At 44.0% G+C, this 16443-nt stretch overlaps 1 protein-coding gene across 4 annotated transcripts in view; it reads right to left on the bottom strand.

Annotated features, from left to right (window-relative positions):
- Positions 1–16443, bottom strand: part of LOC105544237 (chromosome unknown open reading frame, human C6orf89) — a 46089-nt gene that overhangs the window by 2317 nt on the left and 27329 nt on the right. For 3 of the 4 annotated variants that reach the window (XM_011986602.1, XM_011986605.1, XM_011986603.1), the window contains 5 exons: positions 15848–16061; positions 7525–7676; positions 7262–7401; positions 5384–5513; positions 2253–2376 (listed from right to left, as the gene is read on the bottom strand). In XM_011986602.1, the coding sequence (XP_011841992.1) occupies positions 2253–2376; positions 5384–5513; positions 7262–7401; positions 7525–7676; positions 15848–16061 (760 nt within the window). The remainder of the gene's footprint in view (positions 1–2252; positions 2377–5383; positions 5514–7261; positions 7402–7524; positions 7677–15847; positions 16062–16443) is intronic. The other variant, XM_011986604.1, reaches the window with a different exon arrangement.

The raw sequence follows: 16443 nt of genomic DNA, 5'->3' as shown, positions 1-16443 counted from the left end.
TTTTGGCACTTCCTAGTTATTATCAGTCCTCTTTAAATGTTTTATCACCGCCCCTCACCCAGGGAACTATGAATCACAATTCAGCAGGCTTACAAAGGCAGGATGCTCTACATGAGGCTGGTGTTGGGCATCAAGTCTCAGCTTTTACAGCAAGAAGACAGAATGGATTCTGAGGGGACATAAGACCTACTAGCCAATTTTCCTGTGTCTTTCTATAATGCAGTTTCATTACACAACATCCAGATTAACCTAAACCTAAACCAGCATTGCCCAAATTGGGTTCAGCAAACAGTGGAGTCCTGTAAGATATTCCAAAGAAAACAGGTTCTAGAGTACTATGGGCCCTGCTCATCTTTAAACGAAGAGCACTGAGTAGAATTCAACTTTTACTTGGCGACTCCGGAAGGGTCATGATGAGCAATGACTGTCCTGTACAGTGACTGCAGATATTGTACCTGACCCCCGAAAGGTTTTCTGGTGATCTGGAACCCCTCTTTCCTCCATCTCCACAGAACAATGTATGTTTTATCAAAAATCATAGAACTTGCATGTTGTGGTGCCATTCTTAAGGGTCCCTAAGGTAGAGGAACCGCTGTCTGTCCTGCAACACTAAATGATTCTTCTAGGCCAGGGTCTGCTTTCCTGTCCTTATTGTTAACCGTGGCAGCTACAGTCATCACGTCCATTTCTGTCACTGCTTCAGGTGCTCGCTGGCTTCCCCACCCCTCCCTGCCCCCATTCTTCTCCCGGGCTTGCTCTCCTATTCTTCTTCTCTTCAGTCACCATCCCTCTCTGTGTTCTGTCATGTGACTGGCCTTTTATAGACACTGCCAACTACAGGGATCCTTTCTTTCTAGTCAACAAACCAGTCAGGCACAGCACAGCAGGTATCACGCACTGGGATGTTAGGCTAATCTGGACTATCTGCACCAGCATTTGATGCTCAAGCTTTCTTGATTACTGCCAGACATTTCTTTTTTTTTCCCCTAATTCTGTAATTGGTATTCCGGTTGCTTGTGGGAGCCGGAAGTCTGAATTCAGATAACTAAGGTGTTTCTGTAGTTGTCTGAATTGTTAGGCATTTGTAAAATATAAGACAGAAACTTGTTCAAGCACAACCACATGCTCCAAACCTAAATATGCCAGAGAGATTTTCGCAATAGTCATCTCTTGTGTTAAGAGTCACTCCATTACAGGAAAAAGGTTCAGAACAATTTCCATACAAGAAGCCTCCTTTTTGTAGGAAGTTTCCCAAGAGCCAGGCCAGCTGTGCTCCATTATTAGTTAATGCTTGATTTGCACATTATTTTTATTTTTCATTTCTAAATTGAAATAAAAGTTATGTAATTTAAATTAAAACTTGGCATAGCTTGCAGTCCAATTCCTACCCTCATATAAGATGCAAGGTTTCTAGGGATTTGGGGGTCTTCTGAATGGGTAAAATTAAAGAAATCAATTGGAAAACCCAGTCTGGGCTCTGCCAGAGACTCCAGGTCTTGCCTAGGTTTTGTGAGGCAGGAAAAGCAAGGAGGTCAATGGTGACACTTGCTGATTTATTTGTTTCTTCCAAGAAAACTCGGCTGTCAAACTGATTGCTACTGACAGCAGTGGATTCAAACCTGTTTCTTTGGAAAAGATTTTTAGGATATAAGGCACAGGACAAGTCACATTTGGGAAAACACTGAGCCAGGGCCAAGGGTGAGTCATCAATGTGAGGCTGTGACTTGGCTGTGGCAGCCACACAGAAGGTAATATTTCCTTGTGTGACCATTGCCCTTATATACTGCTTGGTATTGGTTTATTTGCAACATGGGTGTATATTCCTGTAGTCCTGGATTGTCCCTCTCCTGGCTTGACTGTGTCCAAGCAGGCACTTAAGACCTGATGCTCTGCTCAACAGATAGTGGGGCCTTGGGGTGGTCACCTCTCCTCTCTGGGTCTCAACCTTTTCATCTATAAAACGAGGGATTGGTCTAAATACTTTCCAGAATCCTTCCTAACTTGAAGTTTCTATGGTCAACAGACACATGCATTCTATATGTTGTACGTACAAGACATTTCTTTCTGCTATGTTTTCTCATTAAGTTGTTTCATTTCTAAGCATAAATGTTGAGCCTGTTAATAGGAGAATGTTATTTTTGATTCTACTAAATAAAACTTCTGTGAAGGCAGTACACGATTCTTAAAATAGCTTTTGAATTAAAAACTAAAAAGATTCATGGCTGACCCTGCCCTCCTGGGGCCCTACATACCGATATCTCCCGGCTCTATTGGCATGGCCACAGACTGACAATGTTTTCGGCACTGGAAGGGAGGGATAAGCTGCAACATGGCCTCGCCGCTGCCCATGATAAATAGGTCACGCATCTCATGCATCTGGAGGAAAGAACGAGGAGGGGAGGAAAAGGAAGGCAAAGAAAACAAAATAAAACCAGGGGCTTTAGTAAATAAAAATGCTTTCACATATGGCTCTGAGTTTTCTAGCCTGAGCAAAGAGGAAATAGAACCAATAACAAAAATTTGCAATTATGTCCAAAAGACAAAAACAAACTACTTCTCCTAAGAATGGCATCTCTTGGCACTAAGACCAGAGTACAATCTCTTCCATGGGTCTCCTAAAGAGGCACTGTGTGATTTAGTGGGCAATCCCCTCAGCGAGAGCCCCAGAGCAGATCCTGCATGAGCTTCATAATTTGCAACTAGTTTTAGCCACAGCTTCAAAGTAAGCCAAAGGAAAATACCTAATTGCAATTTAACCAAGGTAGTTCTAGCAGAAACCAACAAATGGTGGCTGAAGTATACAACATTCAGAGATTCTGGGTTTGATGAAAACTTTTTAGATAAATAGATAATCGGGACATCCGTTCGGCACTCTTCCATGGAATGTTACTTCTTACTACCAGGGCTCTGATAAGTATTGCACAGCAGGAAGTTTAAGTTTATATTGCCTGGCAAGACCCAGGGGAGCAGGCAGGCCATGCTACTGATTAAAAACTAATGACACTAAGACTGGCCTCTGATTCTGAAAACTAAGGAGACAACCAGCATATGCACCTGCACAGGTAACTACTGCCCCTCTGAGGGCATGCTACTGCCGGCAACGGGCATTAAATGCAACCTGCTATGTGCCAGGGAAGGAGCTGTGAACCCTGGGGATGGGGCTGGGACCAGGGCAGGGAATAGGGATAAAGAGACGGGTCTTGCTGGGACATTTCTCCTTACCTTGATGATGACAGAAAACCCCTAGGGTCTCTTCTCTCATCTCTTCCTCCTATCTCCTGCCCTTCAGAGAAACCCTTTATACGCCCATATAAAGTGGGAGCCAGAAGTCTGACTCCCTGGGCCATGTCTTGGTTTTTCTCTTCACCATTCATGGCCTCCAGAGTCTTGGATTTTGGCCCCGTCTTCCCCTGTCCCCAGCCCTGGTCTCTCTGCTGCTGCCACAGGCCTTGCCCATAATGTTTTCATGGCAACACTAGAACCATTTCACCTGCTAATGTGGTGACAGGGACAAGCCTGGTCTTCCGCCAGCCTGCAGTTGACTGGCACTCACATTGGCGGAAGCCTTACCATCTGTAGTCCTCACAACAATCTCAGAAGGACCAAAACAAGTGGCTGTATCCTTCTTCACACAGGCCTGAAGCGGGTAGGGTCATAGTCATCCATTCTCAGGATGGGAAGAAACAGACAACAGGGCGGCACAGGCCAGCCCTAGGCCACACTGTGGAGTGGGTGAAGTGGGCCTTGGAGCCCCTCACCATCTCCCCGAGTGCCACTTAACAACCAGCTTCCCACTTCTGTCTTAAGGCTGCCTTTGGATACTGGGCCCACAGACACGTGACTTTAACAGGGCCCAGGGATGTGGACAACAGGGTGGGGTTACAAGGCTGCAGGGAAAGGAGAGCTTGGGCCAGGGTGGGGAAACAGATTCTCTAAGAAATCAGGCTCTCAGGAGTTTTGCCTGTTTGGTCACTGCCCTTCCCAAAACATCCTCGAGAACCACAGTATGACTTTGGTAAGCATTTGAGTAACTCTGTATTTACTCCTTTGGCTGGGCTCCTTGGTGTTGCGCAGGCTGAAGAAATTAACTCTGGTATTCAAGTGGTAAAACCAAGAGAAAGATAAAGGCCGTGTCCCAGAATTATATTTATGAAGATGAAATCATACAAGGGCATGGAATTCTAGCCGGCGACAGCAGGATAAACTTCTTTAAAATCTGAGGCAAGAGCCCAGCATCTCCACCCCAGTGCTGGCAGACAGAACTTCTTACTTCTAGACAAAATGATTGTTTTTATAGACTTTTAAATTCCTTTAACACAATTCAGCAAATTTGGAGCCAAGCAATAGTATGAGGAGGTGGAAGCCACGGTCCAGAGTTGGTAGGGGGCCACAGTTTGGGAAATTTTTTTTTTTTTTTTTTACCAAGGAAAATGCATGCTTTTAATTCTCCCAAACCAATCCAGGCTCAAAAACCTTCCTTACGAATGAGACTTAACAAAAGGAGCAATTCAGAGAAAAGTAAACAGACACAAATGCAGAACAGCTTCTCCCAGTCCACTGGCCCCAGAGAGGCAACTTTGGCTCTGAGCACTTGGCCCCAGACTGAAGTGGGAAATGATGGGGGCAGAGTGGGCTTTTCCACCCCAGCTGGGCTGCCTGCCTATCAAATCTTTCCCAGGCTCCCACACTTTTTGCCTTTCAAGTTCTCTACCTGAAATCTCTTAATTGTTTATTTCTGGCAAAAACCACCTTGGGGGTTAGAGGGTAAAGGGTATGTCCTTGGGCAACTCACTTAATCTCTCTGGGGCTCAGTTTCCTTATCTACAAAATGAAGAAGTTATTCTATTCTTCAAAATGAAGAAGTAAAGCTATTCCTTTATAGCTTTCTTTTCTTTTAAAAAAAAATAGGGACAGGGTCTTGCTATATTGCCCAGGCTGGTCTGAAACTCCTAGGCTCAAGCAATCCTCTTGCCTCAGCCCCGCCAAGTGCTGGATTACAGGCGTGAGCAACCACCATTCATGGCTGCTTGCCGACTTTCTAATTTAAGGTAGGAATTTAAGGTAGGAAAGCCAGATTAATTGTACACTGAAGTCCTTCAAATTTTAAGAATTTACTTCTTTTAATATAGAAAAGTAGCTTGCCTTAGGTGTTAAGCGCAGGAGGCAGATTTGCAAGGTAACTAGACTTTCTGGAAACCTGCCTTCATGACAAGGTGTGCCCCTGCAAGTCTCCTGGCTAGCAGCAGGAGGGGAGAACTAGACTGTGTGGGCGTCCCCTCAATTCACCCTCTAAGCCAATATGCAGGGAAGGCCTTGGTTATGACATCAGTCCAGATCCCAAGTAAAGAAAATTCTAGATCCAAGTCCTCTCAAAATTTCCTACCTTACTCCCCACAACAGGTTCCGGGTGAAGACGGAAGCACTTGTTTAAAGAGGCATCTTTTGGAAATGGCAGGTGAGTGAAAACAGGAAAAAGCTCACGTAACATTTGTGATCTGTTCAGAGGTCTTGTCCTACAGAAGTTTGAAATAGAAAAAAAGTAATTAAACTGGTCAAGCCAGTCCATGACTAAGAGAGAGCCAAGTAAGGGTGGGAAAACCGTGGGCGGTGGGTAAAGAGGGAAAAATATGAGTACAGTATCTTAAGTATTAGGTCCCTGAAGAATAGTTGCACAGAGTCAATGAAGTATAACGTGGACACAAACAGGCATTAACTCTACAGCCATGATTTGAACATGTGGGTGGAGTGTTTCTAAACTGCAGCTAAAACAATATATAGAGGAAGGAAAGAAACAATCTATTCATTCTATCTTGGAGAAGACTGAAGTAACAGCAGGCCAGGAGGGGGAAGGGAAGAAGAGAGAAGGAGGAAGGGACAAAAAGCATGACCCTTCTTCTGAGGCAGAGGGAGACGCAGGGGAAGCCTGCTCAGCTTGTTCAACTGGGCACTCTAGCACGCAAACTAACAGCACATTTAAAGAAAGATAGAAGCATTAAGACATTAACAAAAAGCCTGAAAAAGCCATTTTAAGTATTTTGGAACAGTTCTAAGATGGAAACTGGCTTTCTTTTCTTACTAGGCAGCAACTTTAACCACAAGGAATGAACCATGTCTTCCGCTGGGCACAGGAAGGAACAGCAGGACAAACTGGGGTTTCAATCGTGGCTGGGTAACCTTAGGCAAGTTACTTAACCTCTCTGCTTCCCATTTTTCTTTCTTTCTCCCCCTTCCTTTTTTTTTTGAGACAGGGTCTCACTTTGTCGCCTAGGCTGGAGGGCAGTGGTGTGATCATGGTTCACTGCAGCCTTAACCTCCCAGGCTCAAGCCATCCTCCCAACTCAGCCTTCCAAATAGCTTGGATATTTTTTGTAGAGATGGGGTCTCCCTATGTTGCCCAGGCTGGTCTCGAACTCCTGGGCCCAAGTAATCTACCCGCCTCAGACTCCCAAAGTGTTGGGATTATAGGCATGAGCCACCACGCCTGGCTACTGATTCCCACTTGTCTGATCTGAAAAATGACAACAATCATTCCTACTTTCCAGAGTTATTATCAGTGTGTCCAGTGAGCCACAGACACTAAGCACCAACGCACACTGCCTGGCAGAAACAAGCGCCAAAAAATGCAATTCTCCTCCTAATATTTGCACTCTCTCTTCAGCCCCCTACATGAGGCCACATTCTACATATAATGCTAAACGCATACTTACAAATAAATTATGACTCTATTAGACAAACTTGCTGTCTCCCGCTGGTGGCGCCCCTCCTTCTGACACACTTCTTCATCCATCCCCTTTCTCTCTCATCATTGGTTTATCAGTGGGATCCCAGCATTGGATTTGTAAAATGCTGGGCCTGTGGTAGTGGCTCAGTGATAGCTATTACTGTTTTGCGAGTATTTCTGGTCTGCCCCTTTCCTACTCACAAGCTAAGTGCCCCTATAGCCCACCCCCCACCCATTTTTTTCTGAGACACAGCCTCATTCTGTTACCCAAGCTGGAGTGCAACAGCGCGATCTCAGCTCACAGCAACCTCTGCCTCCCAGGTTCAAGTGATTCTCGTGCCTCAGCCTCTAGAGTAGCTAGGATTACAGGCACGCACCACCACACGTGGCTAATTTTTGTATTTTTAGTAGAGATGGGGTTTTGCCATGTTGGCCAGGCTGGTCTCCAACTCCTAGGCTCAAGTGATCTGCCTGCCTTGGCCTCCCAAAGTGCTGGGATCACAGGCGTGAGCCACCATGCCCGGCCCTTTTCACACTCACCATGGATAAGGAAATGGGAACCACCGTTCAGGAAAGCAGCGCCACCACTTGGCGAAAAACCCTTCAGTGAAGTCTTCTATCACCTCAGGGTACTGGCACAAAAAATGCTGAATCTCCTCCGACGACAGGGGCTTTCCCGTCTTGGCAAGGCAGGAAACAAAGTAAAACAAAACAACACAGAGTTATTTGTCAGAAATTTCCTAGAGCTTGACCTAGCCTTTAAGCAAGCAGCCAATCAGTGGGAGACTCAGGCTTCTGCTCACCTTGATCACCAGTGGATGGAGCCCCTCAAATTTCCTTGGGGCATCTTCCAGGAGCATCACCTTCAGGGGTTTTTGGGCACAGCCAGTGCAGTTGGCAGGAATGGGCTCTGACTCATTCTGCTCACAGTCCGTTGTCCACCAGGGGTCAAAGTCTGAGAGAGGAAGGGATATGGAGAAAGCAGATACTGAAAGAGCAGAAAGCAGATACTGAAAGAGCACAGCTGGTACATCCAGTAGCTCCAGCTACGAAACAAGAAAGGAAAGACATCAGAATGACTTTTATTTATTTATTTATTTATTTTGAGACAGAGTCTCACTCTGTCACCCAGGCTGGAGTGCAGTGGCACTGTCCAGCTCACTGTAACCCCTGCCTCCTGGGTTCAAGAGATTTTACTGCCACAGCCTTCCGAGTAGCTGGAACTACAGATGCATGCCATCACACCTGGCTAATTTTTGTATTTTTAGTTAGAGCGGAGTCTTGCCCTGTTGCCCAGGCTGGTCTGAATTCTTGGGCTCAAGTGATCTGCCCAAACGTCGGCCTCCCAAAGTGCTGGGATTACAGGCGCAAGCCACCGCATCCAGCCCATAATAATTTTTAAAACACACAATGATAAGCCCTGGAGACCGCCGAAAAGGTAAGGTCCACATGAAGCAGCCTCTGAGGAGGGAGTAGAGGAAAGGGGCAGGAAGGAGAGGTACTCTTCTCTGTATACCTTTTTACACTTTGTGGAAAATATCTTTTAACCTGTACATGCATTTCCTAAATCAAATCAACAAATAAAGCGTAACAGCTAGGAAAACTTTCAGCAGCGTGGAGCTAAAAATGTAGTTCTCCCAACATTTTCTAACCTATGACCCATAGGGCCGAAATGTCTACAGCACAGGGGGGCTGGTGTGGATAGAAGGGTGACCCCATCATCGCTGTGCCCTAATGCACTTCTCACACATGCTGGATATGTGCCTAGACCCTTGGTTCACAAGTACACATGGGAGCCAGGACTCTGGGAAGGAAGAGTGAGAAAAGGGCATAGAAGAGGGAAGGGATGGAGAGGGTAGACAGGACTTTTCTGGAGCCATCTTTGGAATAAAGTGAATTGCATCTGTCCATAAGACAGCCCTCTATACCAGCTCAGGACAGGGTGGGACCGCCGGCCATAGTTTCCAGCCCCACATGCTGGTCAGAAATGGAAGACTCCCAACTCAGACCCTGCTGTGAGTGACAGCGGCTCCCTGACACGCCTGTCTGGTTTGGCTCCTTCTCTGAGGGGCTCTTGTTTCTGCACAGCCTTTCCCAGCTTCCCTCTGTTGCCATGCTGTTTATAATGTTATTTCATTATTTCTTGTTTACTTTCTGTTCCATTTTGGATTTCATCTGTGTTCTCTGAGAGATGTGTTTGTTTTAAACTCTGCTTTGAATCTAAAATGTTTCAGAAGATGGTTCTGATTAAAACCCAATGGAAACCAAATCAGGAGAGAGCCTACGACAAATGATAACAGACAACCAAATGTGGCTGAAACGAAGTCAAGGTTTTAAACCAATAAACATACTTGGAAACTGACTCTTAACCACAAAACATTTTCTGTGGTTGGCAGTAAGCGCTTTATCCTTGTTTTCTCTGAGGCAGTAGTAGTGGGGCATAGGAAATCCTTGTCAGGCAAGGACCGTGTTTGTTCTTGGCCGGTCTCCTGAGCATCCTCCATCTCTTGCAGATAGTATCTGTGTTTCCGGGAGGCAACTGCCACCTACCTTTCTCAGCCAGTCTCAACCTGCAGGAAGATTATTAGCCAGAGGATTACTGATACAGTCTGCTCCTGGGAGGGCACCTCTCCTCCCACAGTGCTCCGGGGGTAGCTGACAACCCTTTAGTGCCACGTGTTTCAGTGGCACACTGAGGCTGCAAAGTTGCATTTTTCTTCTCTAATATTTTCAAATGTTTCCTATTCAGGGTCAAATACAATAAATTCTTGCCAATATGCAAAAATTCTGGGTAACGGACACACCATGAGGCATAATCATAACAACATGTTGCAATTATATAGCATTTCAGTTTCCAAAGTACTTGCAACGGAAGGGGAAGGAGAAAGAAAGCTAACGCACTGAGTGCTTGCCCTATGGTAATCACTTTCCCATGTTATAGCATTTAATTTTCACTGTGTAATTACTGAGTAGGAATCACTATTCTCATTCTGTGGATGAACAAACTGAAAGTCAGAGGTGATAGGAAGTTCCCGAGGTGCCAGAGTGTGGCAGGAAGAACACAGGAGATGCTGGGCGTGCAGTGGGGGTTTGGGTAAGGAAACAGGCTGCAGAGGGAGATGTGGTGAGGGCTTCCAGGGCTTGAAGCATGTCTGACTCCACTCAGAACAAAAAGAGGAACTGTTGGAGGCTTATGAGCAGGAATTTCTCCATGTTCTAGGAAGATTATTCTGGATTGTGATTAGGGTGCCCTAGAAGAGAGAGGCTGGGAAAAGAAAGACCTGGTTATATTTTAGTTTTGCCCGTTTTTAGGGAAAAGGGGGGGGGGTTCCACTGTGATGAGAAGTGAAATATAATGAATGAGGCAGTGAGAATGGAAAAAAGGGGTGGATTCTAGAAGCAGTGAGGATGAAACCTACAGCCCCAAGCAGCACTACTGTGAATGTCTGCACTACGCTGTCCTCTTGGTCAGTGTCATCATAAACCTGCAGATCTCTGCTATCGCCCATGTCTAGTGCTCATCTAGGGAACGTCATCTCCAGATTTATTATGACACTTTTCTGTAGTAGTGTGTCATATTCCAACAGAATCAGTTAATTATGACAATCTTCCCAGGAGATGAGAGTAAGGCACCAGGAGAAAGGGGCACCTTCCTCAAATTTGTACAAAGGTGCTGCATGGGCTAGCAGTGAACAGCTCTTAACCTAAGAGTTAGGATAATTATTTTAACTACAACTTATTATTTATTTATTTTTGAGATAGAGTCTCGCTCTGTCACCCAGGCTGGAGTGCAGTGGCACGATCTCTGCTCACTGCAACCTCCGCCTCCTGGGGTCAAGCGATTCTCCTGCCTCAGCCTCCCAAGTAGCTGGGATTATGGGTGCCTGCCACCAAGCCCGGCTCATTTTTGTATTTTTAGTAGAGACGGGGTTTCACCATGTTGGCCAGGCTGGTCTCAAACTCCTGACCTCAGATGATCCACCAACCTCAGCCTCCCAAAGTGCTGGGATTACAGGCGTGAGCCACTGCGCCCAGTCCAGCCTAATTTATTTAATTTTAATTTTATTCTGAGCTTGAGATATTCTTGGGATTTCCAGGTGGAGATGCCTTTAAAAAGCAGGTAGAAGAAAACCCAGTAAAGGGAAATCAAGAAAGAAAAAGAAAGTAGGAATAGCAAACTGAAAGAAAAACTTGGAGGTGGTGTTCCTTGAGGGTCTAAGAACACAAGTAAAAAACTGTTAGTACTAAAAAGAGAATTTAGTAAGGTGACAGAATACAAGATACAGATTTTCAGATACAGATTTTTGTAAGAAACAGATTTTCTGTCTGTTTTGTTCACCGCTTTGTTGAGAACAGTGCCTGGCATATAGAGCAAGGTCTCAATAAACATTTATTGAATGAGTGAATGAAGTTGGGGAGAGGGAAGAAGGGATGGAAGGAGGAAGAGAAGGAGGGAGGAAGGCAGGAAGGCAGGTAGGAAGGCTGATTTTTCAGAAGTTTTAACAATAGAATCAAGTCCATGGGGAGAAAAATCAAATGAGCAATCTGGATTCACAGAAACCTCAAAATAAAGATTAAATAAATATAACCTCATGATTTCTTACATTATAAATGCACCCAAGAAAAAGCTGCAAAGCCCATGACCAAGTTCCCATGACGTTAACTAGTGTGTCCTCAGTATTTAATCAGGCGGTTCTCCGGAAGCTTGTTTTTGCATAGCACCTCTTCTAGCACCCTGGGCATGAGGCAGGGGTGAAGCCTTGACAGTGAAGGAGGCTTTTGCCAGGTCCCTGCATGTGTGGCACCATGCCCAGAGCCATTTTCACACACTGCAGAGAGGGAAAGAGCCCAAGAAATCATTTCACCAACAGCCTTGCCTCCAGGAAGCAATGCATTTGAACCACTCCAAACCATAGACAGAGTCTATTTTCATGAGTTCTCACTTGTACAAAAATTTGTTTCTAAATGTGAAAATTTATTATCAAAAACACAGCAAAGGAAAAAATTAAAAATAAATGAACAAATGTAAGACTTTAGATAAGTCAGCCAATCCCCTTGCACATTAGTTTCCTCATCTTTGAAATGAACATAAAAACAGTATCTACCTTATGTGACTGCTATGAAGACTGAGAAATACATATAAAGTACACGGCACAGTACCTGGTATACAGTAAGTGCTTGACAGAGCCATTATTATCACAGAAGGTAAGCTTATTTTGCAAACAAAAGAGTAAGGTTTTCCTTGAGGTCTAAGCAGTTCATCTTTGAGCACAGGTCTGGACTCTCTAAGTCTCACCAGGTTCTTAGTTTGAGGCCAATAAATGATCTGTTATTTCCAAAACTTCTTGATGTTGCTGGATCTACTTCATCCTTCCTTTGAAGGTCACTGGATGCATCAAGTTCCAAATGTGTGCCTTTTCACTGTATGTGAGAACTATCCCAGGCTTCCTCAGTAAAAATGAATGTGTTATTTTTAAATTGGCCAGAAAATGACCAAAGTAAACAAAATAATTGGCCGAACATGCTGGTGCTTGGCTTGACTGAGGGCAGAGATGGCAGGCAGTAAGTGTGGTATCGTGGACAGAATGCTAGAGGGGGTTAAGAAACTAGGGTTCAAGTGTGATTTTGTCACTTTTAGCTGGGTAAGCAAGCTCTTTTACCTCTCCTGGCCTCAGTTACCTCTTTTATAAAATGGGGTATGTACCAGATTAAATCTAAAATTCTTTTTCAGCTTTAAGACTCAATGATTCCATGGAAATGGTAAAAACCAAGGGGATGGTTGGCAGGAGTAAAGGGACTATAAAGATATGAGTCCAGGAGGGGAGAAAAAAACTAAGAATGTGAATGTAAAGAGAAAACTCTGGGTAAGAGGAAGGATTAAGTTAGTCAAATATTATCCATAAGGGTGCAGACTAGGAGGATGAGCTGGACTGAATGTCTAAGACAAGACCAGGTCAGGAAAATTCTAAAGGGTCTATAGCTTGAAAGACCACTTATCTTTGGAACAGCCAGAAAGAATACTGTCTCTTCAGGGACTAGGGAGTTAAGAGAAAGTAACTGATGATCTGAGAGAGAGAGAGAGTGTAGAACTCCAACATCAGACTTAAAGCTAGACTCTTCAGGTCTACCGCATGGCTACAGACTACTCACATCAGAGGTGAACGGCTCAGACTCTGAAGACTGGCTGCCTGGGTTCAAATCATGGCTCCATGACTAGACTTGGGACCTTGAGCAAGTGACCTAACCGTACTGTGCCTCAGTGTCCTCATCTGTAAAATGGGCATAAAACCTGAAGCTACCCTATAGGGATGTTGTCAAGATTAAATAAGCTGATATATGGAAAGTCCCCTGAACAGGGTCTGGCATCTGGTAAGTAATAAACAAGTATCAGTTTATTCACTTATTTTTTGCTGCAGAGTGGGATGTTTCCATGACTCGCTACGAAGTCACTTCATTCTTCTTATTGAGAGCATTTAGGAGCAGGATTTCCTATCTAAGACTGAAATCTAGAAAAAGAACCCCACTTCTGTCACCTTTTTGTTCCCTGGGTGGGGTCGGGGGAAACTTCTAGTCACTGGTGGTGGTGCCTCTTATATATCACCAAGGCTGCAGCTGCCCTCCATCATTCCTGAGGTGCCACTGCAAGGAGCACCAGATGACCCTGGGAGGGTGAGACAGGCCAGCACTTCAGGAAACCATATGGGGTTTCCTTTGGGGAATCTGCCACACCATTCTCCCCTTGCATTTACTTTAAAAGTACAGCTAAGTAATCCTAACTTGAAGGTAGTTGTTTTCTGACACCAGGACATTAAAAATGATCTATTTTTACTTTTCCTGCCCTCTTACAGGCCCAGATTAAGTTGCACTTAATTCTCCCTCATGTGTTTCTGTTGACCCTTCATATAATTATGCATTTTTAACTTTTCTTCCAAATGCTATGCAAAATGCTGTTAGTTTCACATGTCTACAACTTCCCAGAATTATCATACATAGGAAAATATGGTGCTTCCACGTCCACATTTACAAGTAAAAACAGCACTTTAATAGAATCAACAACATTAAAGAGCTAAAGCCACACCCTTCCAATGCTCACTCGCTCTCTCTGCAACTGAGCTCCAAGGACTTGTTTTATTTCCATCTGCAAGGCAAAATATTGATTTGAAGTGGTCCAAATCATCCAGCTTGTTGACAAGACACTAATGTTTCTGGAATGTTTAAACTATGATTTAGAGAAGGAGCAAGCAGTGTTCATTGACGATGCCCCATTTCTCAATTCAACCGTGTATGGAGATGTACTTCACAGGACCAGGGAAGAAGATAATGCCATGAACCAGATCGGGAAAACTCATCAGGAGTTGCTGTTAGGGAGGTTGTCGGGAGAAGACAGTCAGGAAAGGAGACTGGTGTGTCTGAGGAAGAGGCACAGACTGGCCCAACTGACAAGTTTCTCTCGCTGTTTCCTCCAAATGCTCTGAACCGTTCTGATAGGAGTTTGAGACTGCATTTTTTTTTTTTTCAGCTCTGTTGATGACATTTCAAAAACAACCTTCCCAATAAATTCAAGGAAGTTATATCTGGAATTTTCAAATGAAATATCTGAGCTCTTGATTTTTAAAAAAACAAAAACTCATGAGGTGGAGTTCTTGTCTTACAATGTTCCCTTCCTCTGAGTTTGATACAATTTTGGAAACCTTTCCATGACTTCCTCAAGTGTACAAAAATAGCTTTCAATGGAGACCCAATCCAAGGGATGATTTTTATGACTGATTAGGTCTTAAAGAATGACATTATGATTATAAAGCTTAAATACATTTTTTCTGAAAGCATTTTTCCTAAAAGTTATGACACATTCTAAAAGTTTCAGAACATGGTTACACAATAAATTCTATAATCCATTTGTGATATTAATATACATATTATTCTACATTGCCAAATAAGATAAACATCACCAAAAAAATCCCAAAATAGGCCGGGCGCGGTGGCTCATGGCTATAATCCCAGCACTTTGGTAGGCCAAGACAGGCAGATCACGAGGTCAGGAGATCAAGACCATCCTGGCTAACACGGTGAAACACTGTCTCTATTAAAAATACAAAAAAATTAGCCGGGCGTGGTGGTGGGCACCTGGAGTGCCAGCTATTTGGGAGGCTGAGGCAGGAGAATGGCGTGAATCCGGGAGGCGGAGCTTGCAGTGAGCTGAGATCACACCACTACACTCTAGCCTGGGTGACAGAGCGAGACTCGGTCAAAAAAAAAAAAAAAAACCCAAAATAATATCCCCCTTTCTCAAAAAGTAAATTTCTTTTCACACACACACACACACACACACACACACACACAATTGGAGGCAGGGTCTTGCTATGTTGCCCAGGTTGGTCTTAAACTCCTGGACTCACTCAATCCTTTTGCCTTAGCTTCCCAAATTGCTAGGATCATAGTTGTAAACCACCGCATCCAGCCCGAAAAAGTAAATTTCGACTCGTTTTACATGTTACACTATTCTCAAAAGGAAACCCCTCAAATAGTCTGTCAAACTATGAATTCTTATGCCACTGATGCACTGTTACTAAATTTATGTGTTTTTAAAATTCGATTTACTGGCAAAATTGATACACTTTTGAGCACTAAATTAAATGAGCTGTGACAGACAGAAGGACTAAACTGAAAGAGTGGGATATACTTAGGTAAAAACCTAGCCCAATAGGCCAAGGACTGTTAGAGGACCTTTAGAAGCAAGCTGAACTCAGTTGCTTTCAATAAACCAATACCTATGTACTAAATATGCATTATGGACAGGAATCACAGGAGAGAAAAGGATGAGATACAATCAAATCCTTTTTATGGGCAACACATTCGTCCCCATCACGTGTGTTCTGGAATTTGGGGGTGTGAATTTGGCTCTACCAGATGTTCCTCTAGCAAGTTTCTTAATCTCTCTGAGCTTGGTTTCTTAATCTGTAAAATGGGGATAATAAACCCCATCTCACAGAGTTTTAGTGGGGACTGAATTAAAGGAGACAATATAGGAAGGGTGCCTCTCATTAGGTATCAATAAATGTTACTTCCTTTCCTATCATATACTGTCAAGAAAACTGTATCTAATAAGTAGTAAATGTTGCATTTTACCTGGAAAGGGTCTGTCTTCATCACCCCCATGCAGAGGAACTCCCTTGTTTTCTGACATGTACTTCTTCGTAATGGGCAAGGACATCAGTCTAATGTGATGGATGAGTGAGCGCCAAGTGTGAGCTCCAGAAAGCACTGGCTCAGGTGCTAATGGGCTGAAAGGTTGAATCACAAAGTAGGCAGTGAGCAAGATTAATCCCAAGGTTGCGAGAACCTACAAGGAAAGGTAGAAAAGGCATTAATAATCATCCCAGCAAACAAATACCTTAATACCAAGAAAAACAAAACAAAACAAAATAGGCCTCTTCTGCTATTTCCAATGTGCCTTAAGAACCAACCCATTTTCATAAACAAATCACTTATGTTTACTTCTGGAAGAATTTAGAATTTGAGAACTATGGGGACTGCAAGGCTCACCAAGCTGCTACCATATAATCAGTGTATTTTTAAATCCACCATTTAAAAATACACAAAGGGGGCTGGGCGCAGTGGCTCACACCAGTAATCCCAGCACTTTGGGAGGCTGAGGCAGGTGGATCACGAGGTCAGGAGATCGAGACCATCCTGGCTAACACAGTGAAACCCCGTCTCTACTA

This window comes from Mandrillus leucophaeus, unplaced genomic scaffold (assembly GCF_000951045.1).
Source record: "Mandrillus leucophaeus isolate KB7577 unplaced genomic scaffold, Mleu.le_1.0 Scaffold3, whole genome shotgun sequence".
Classification (NCBI taxonomy): Eukaryota; Metazoa; Chordata; class Mammalia; order Primates; family Cercopithecidae; genus Mandrillus; species Mandrillus leucophaeus.
This window is presented reverse-complemented; position numbering and strand designations above follow the sequence as displayed.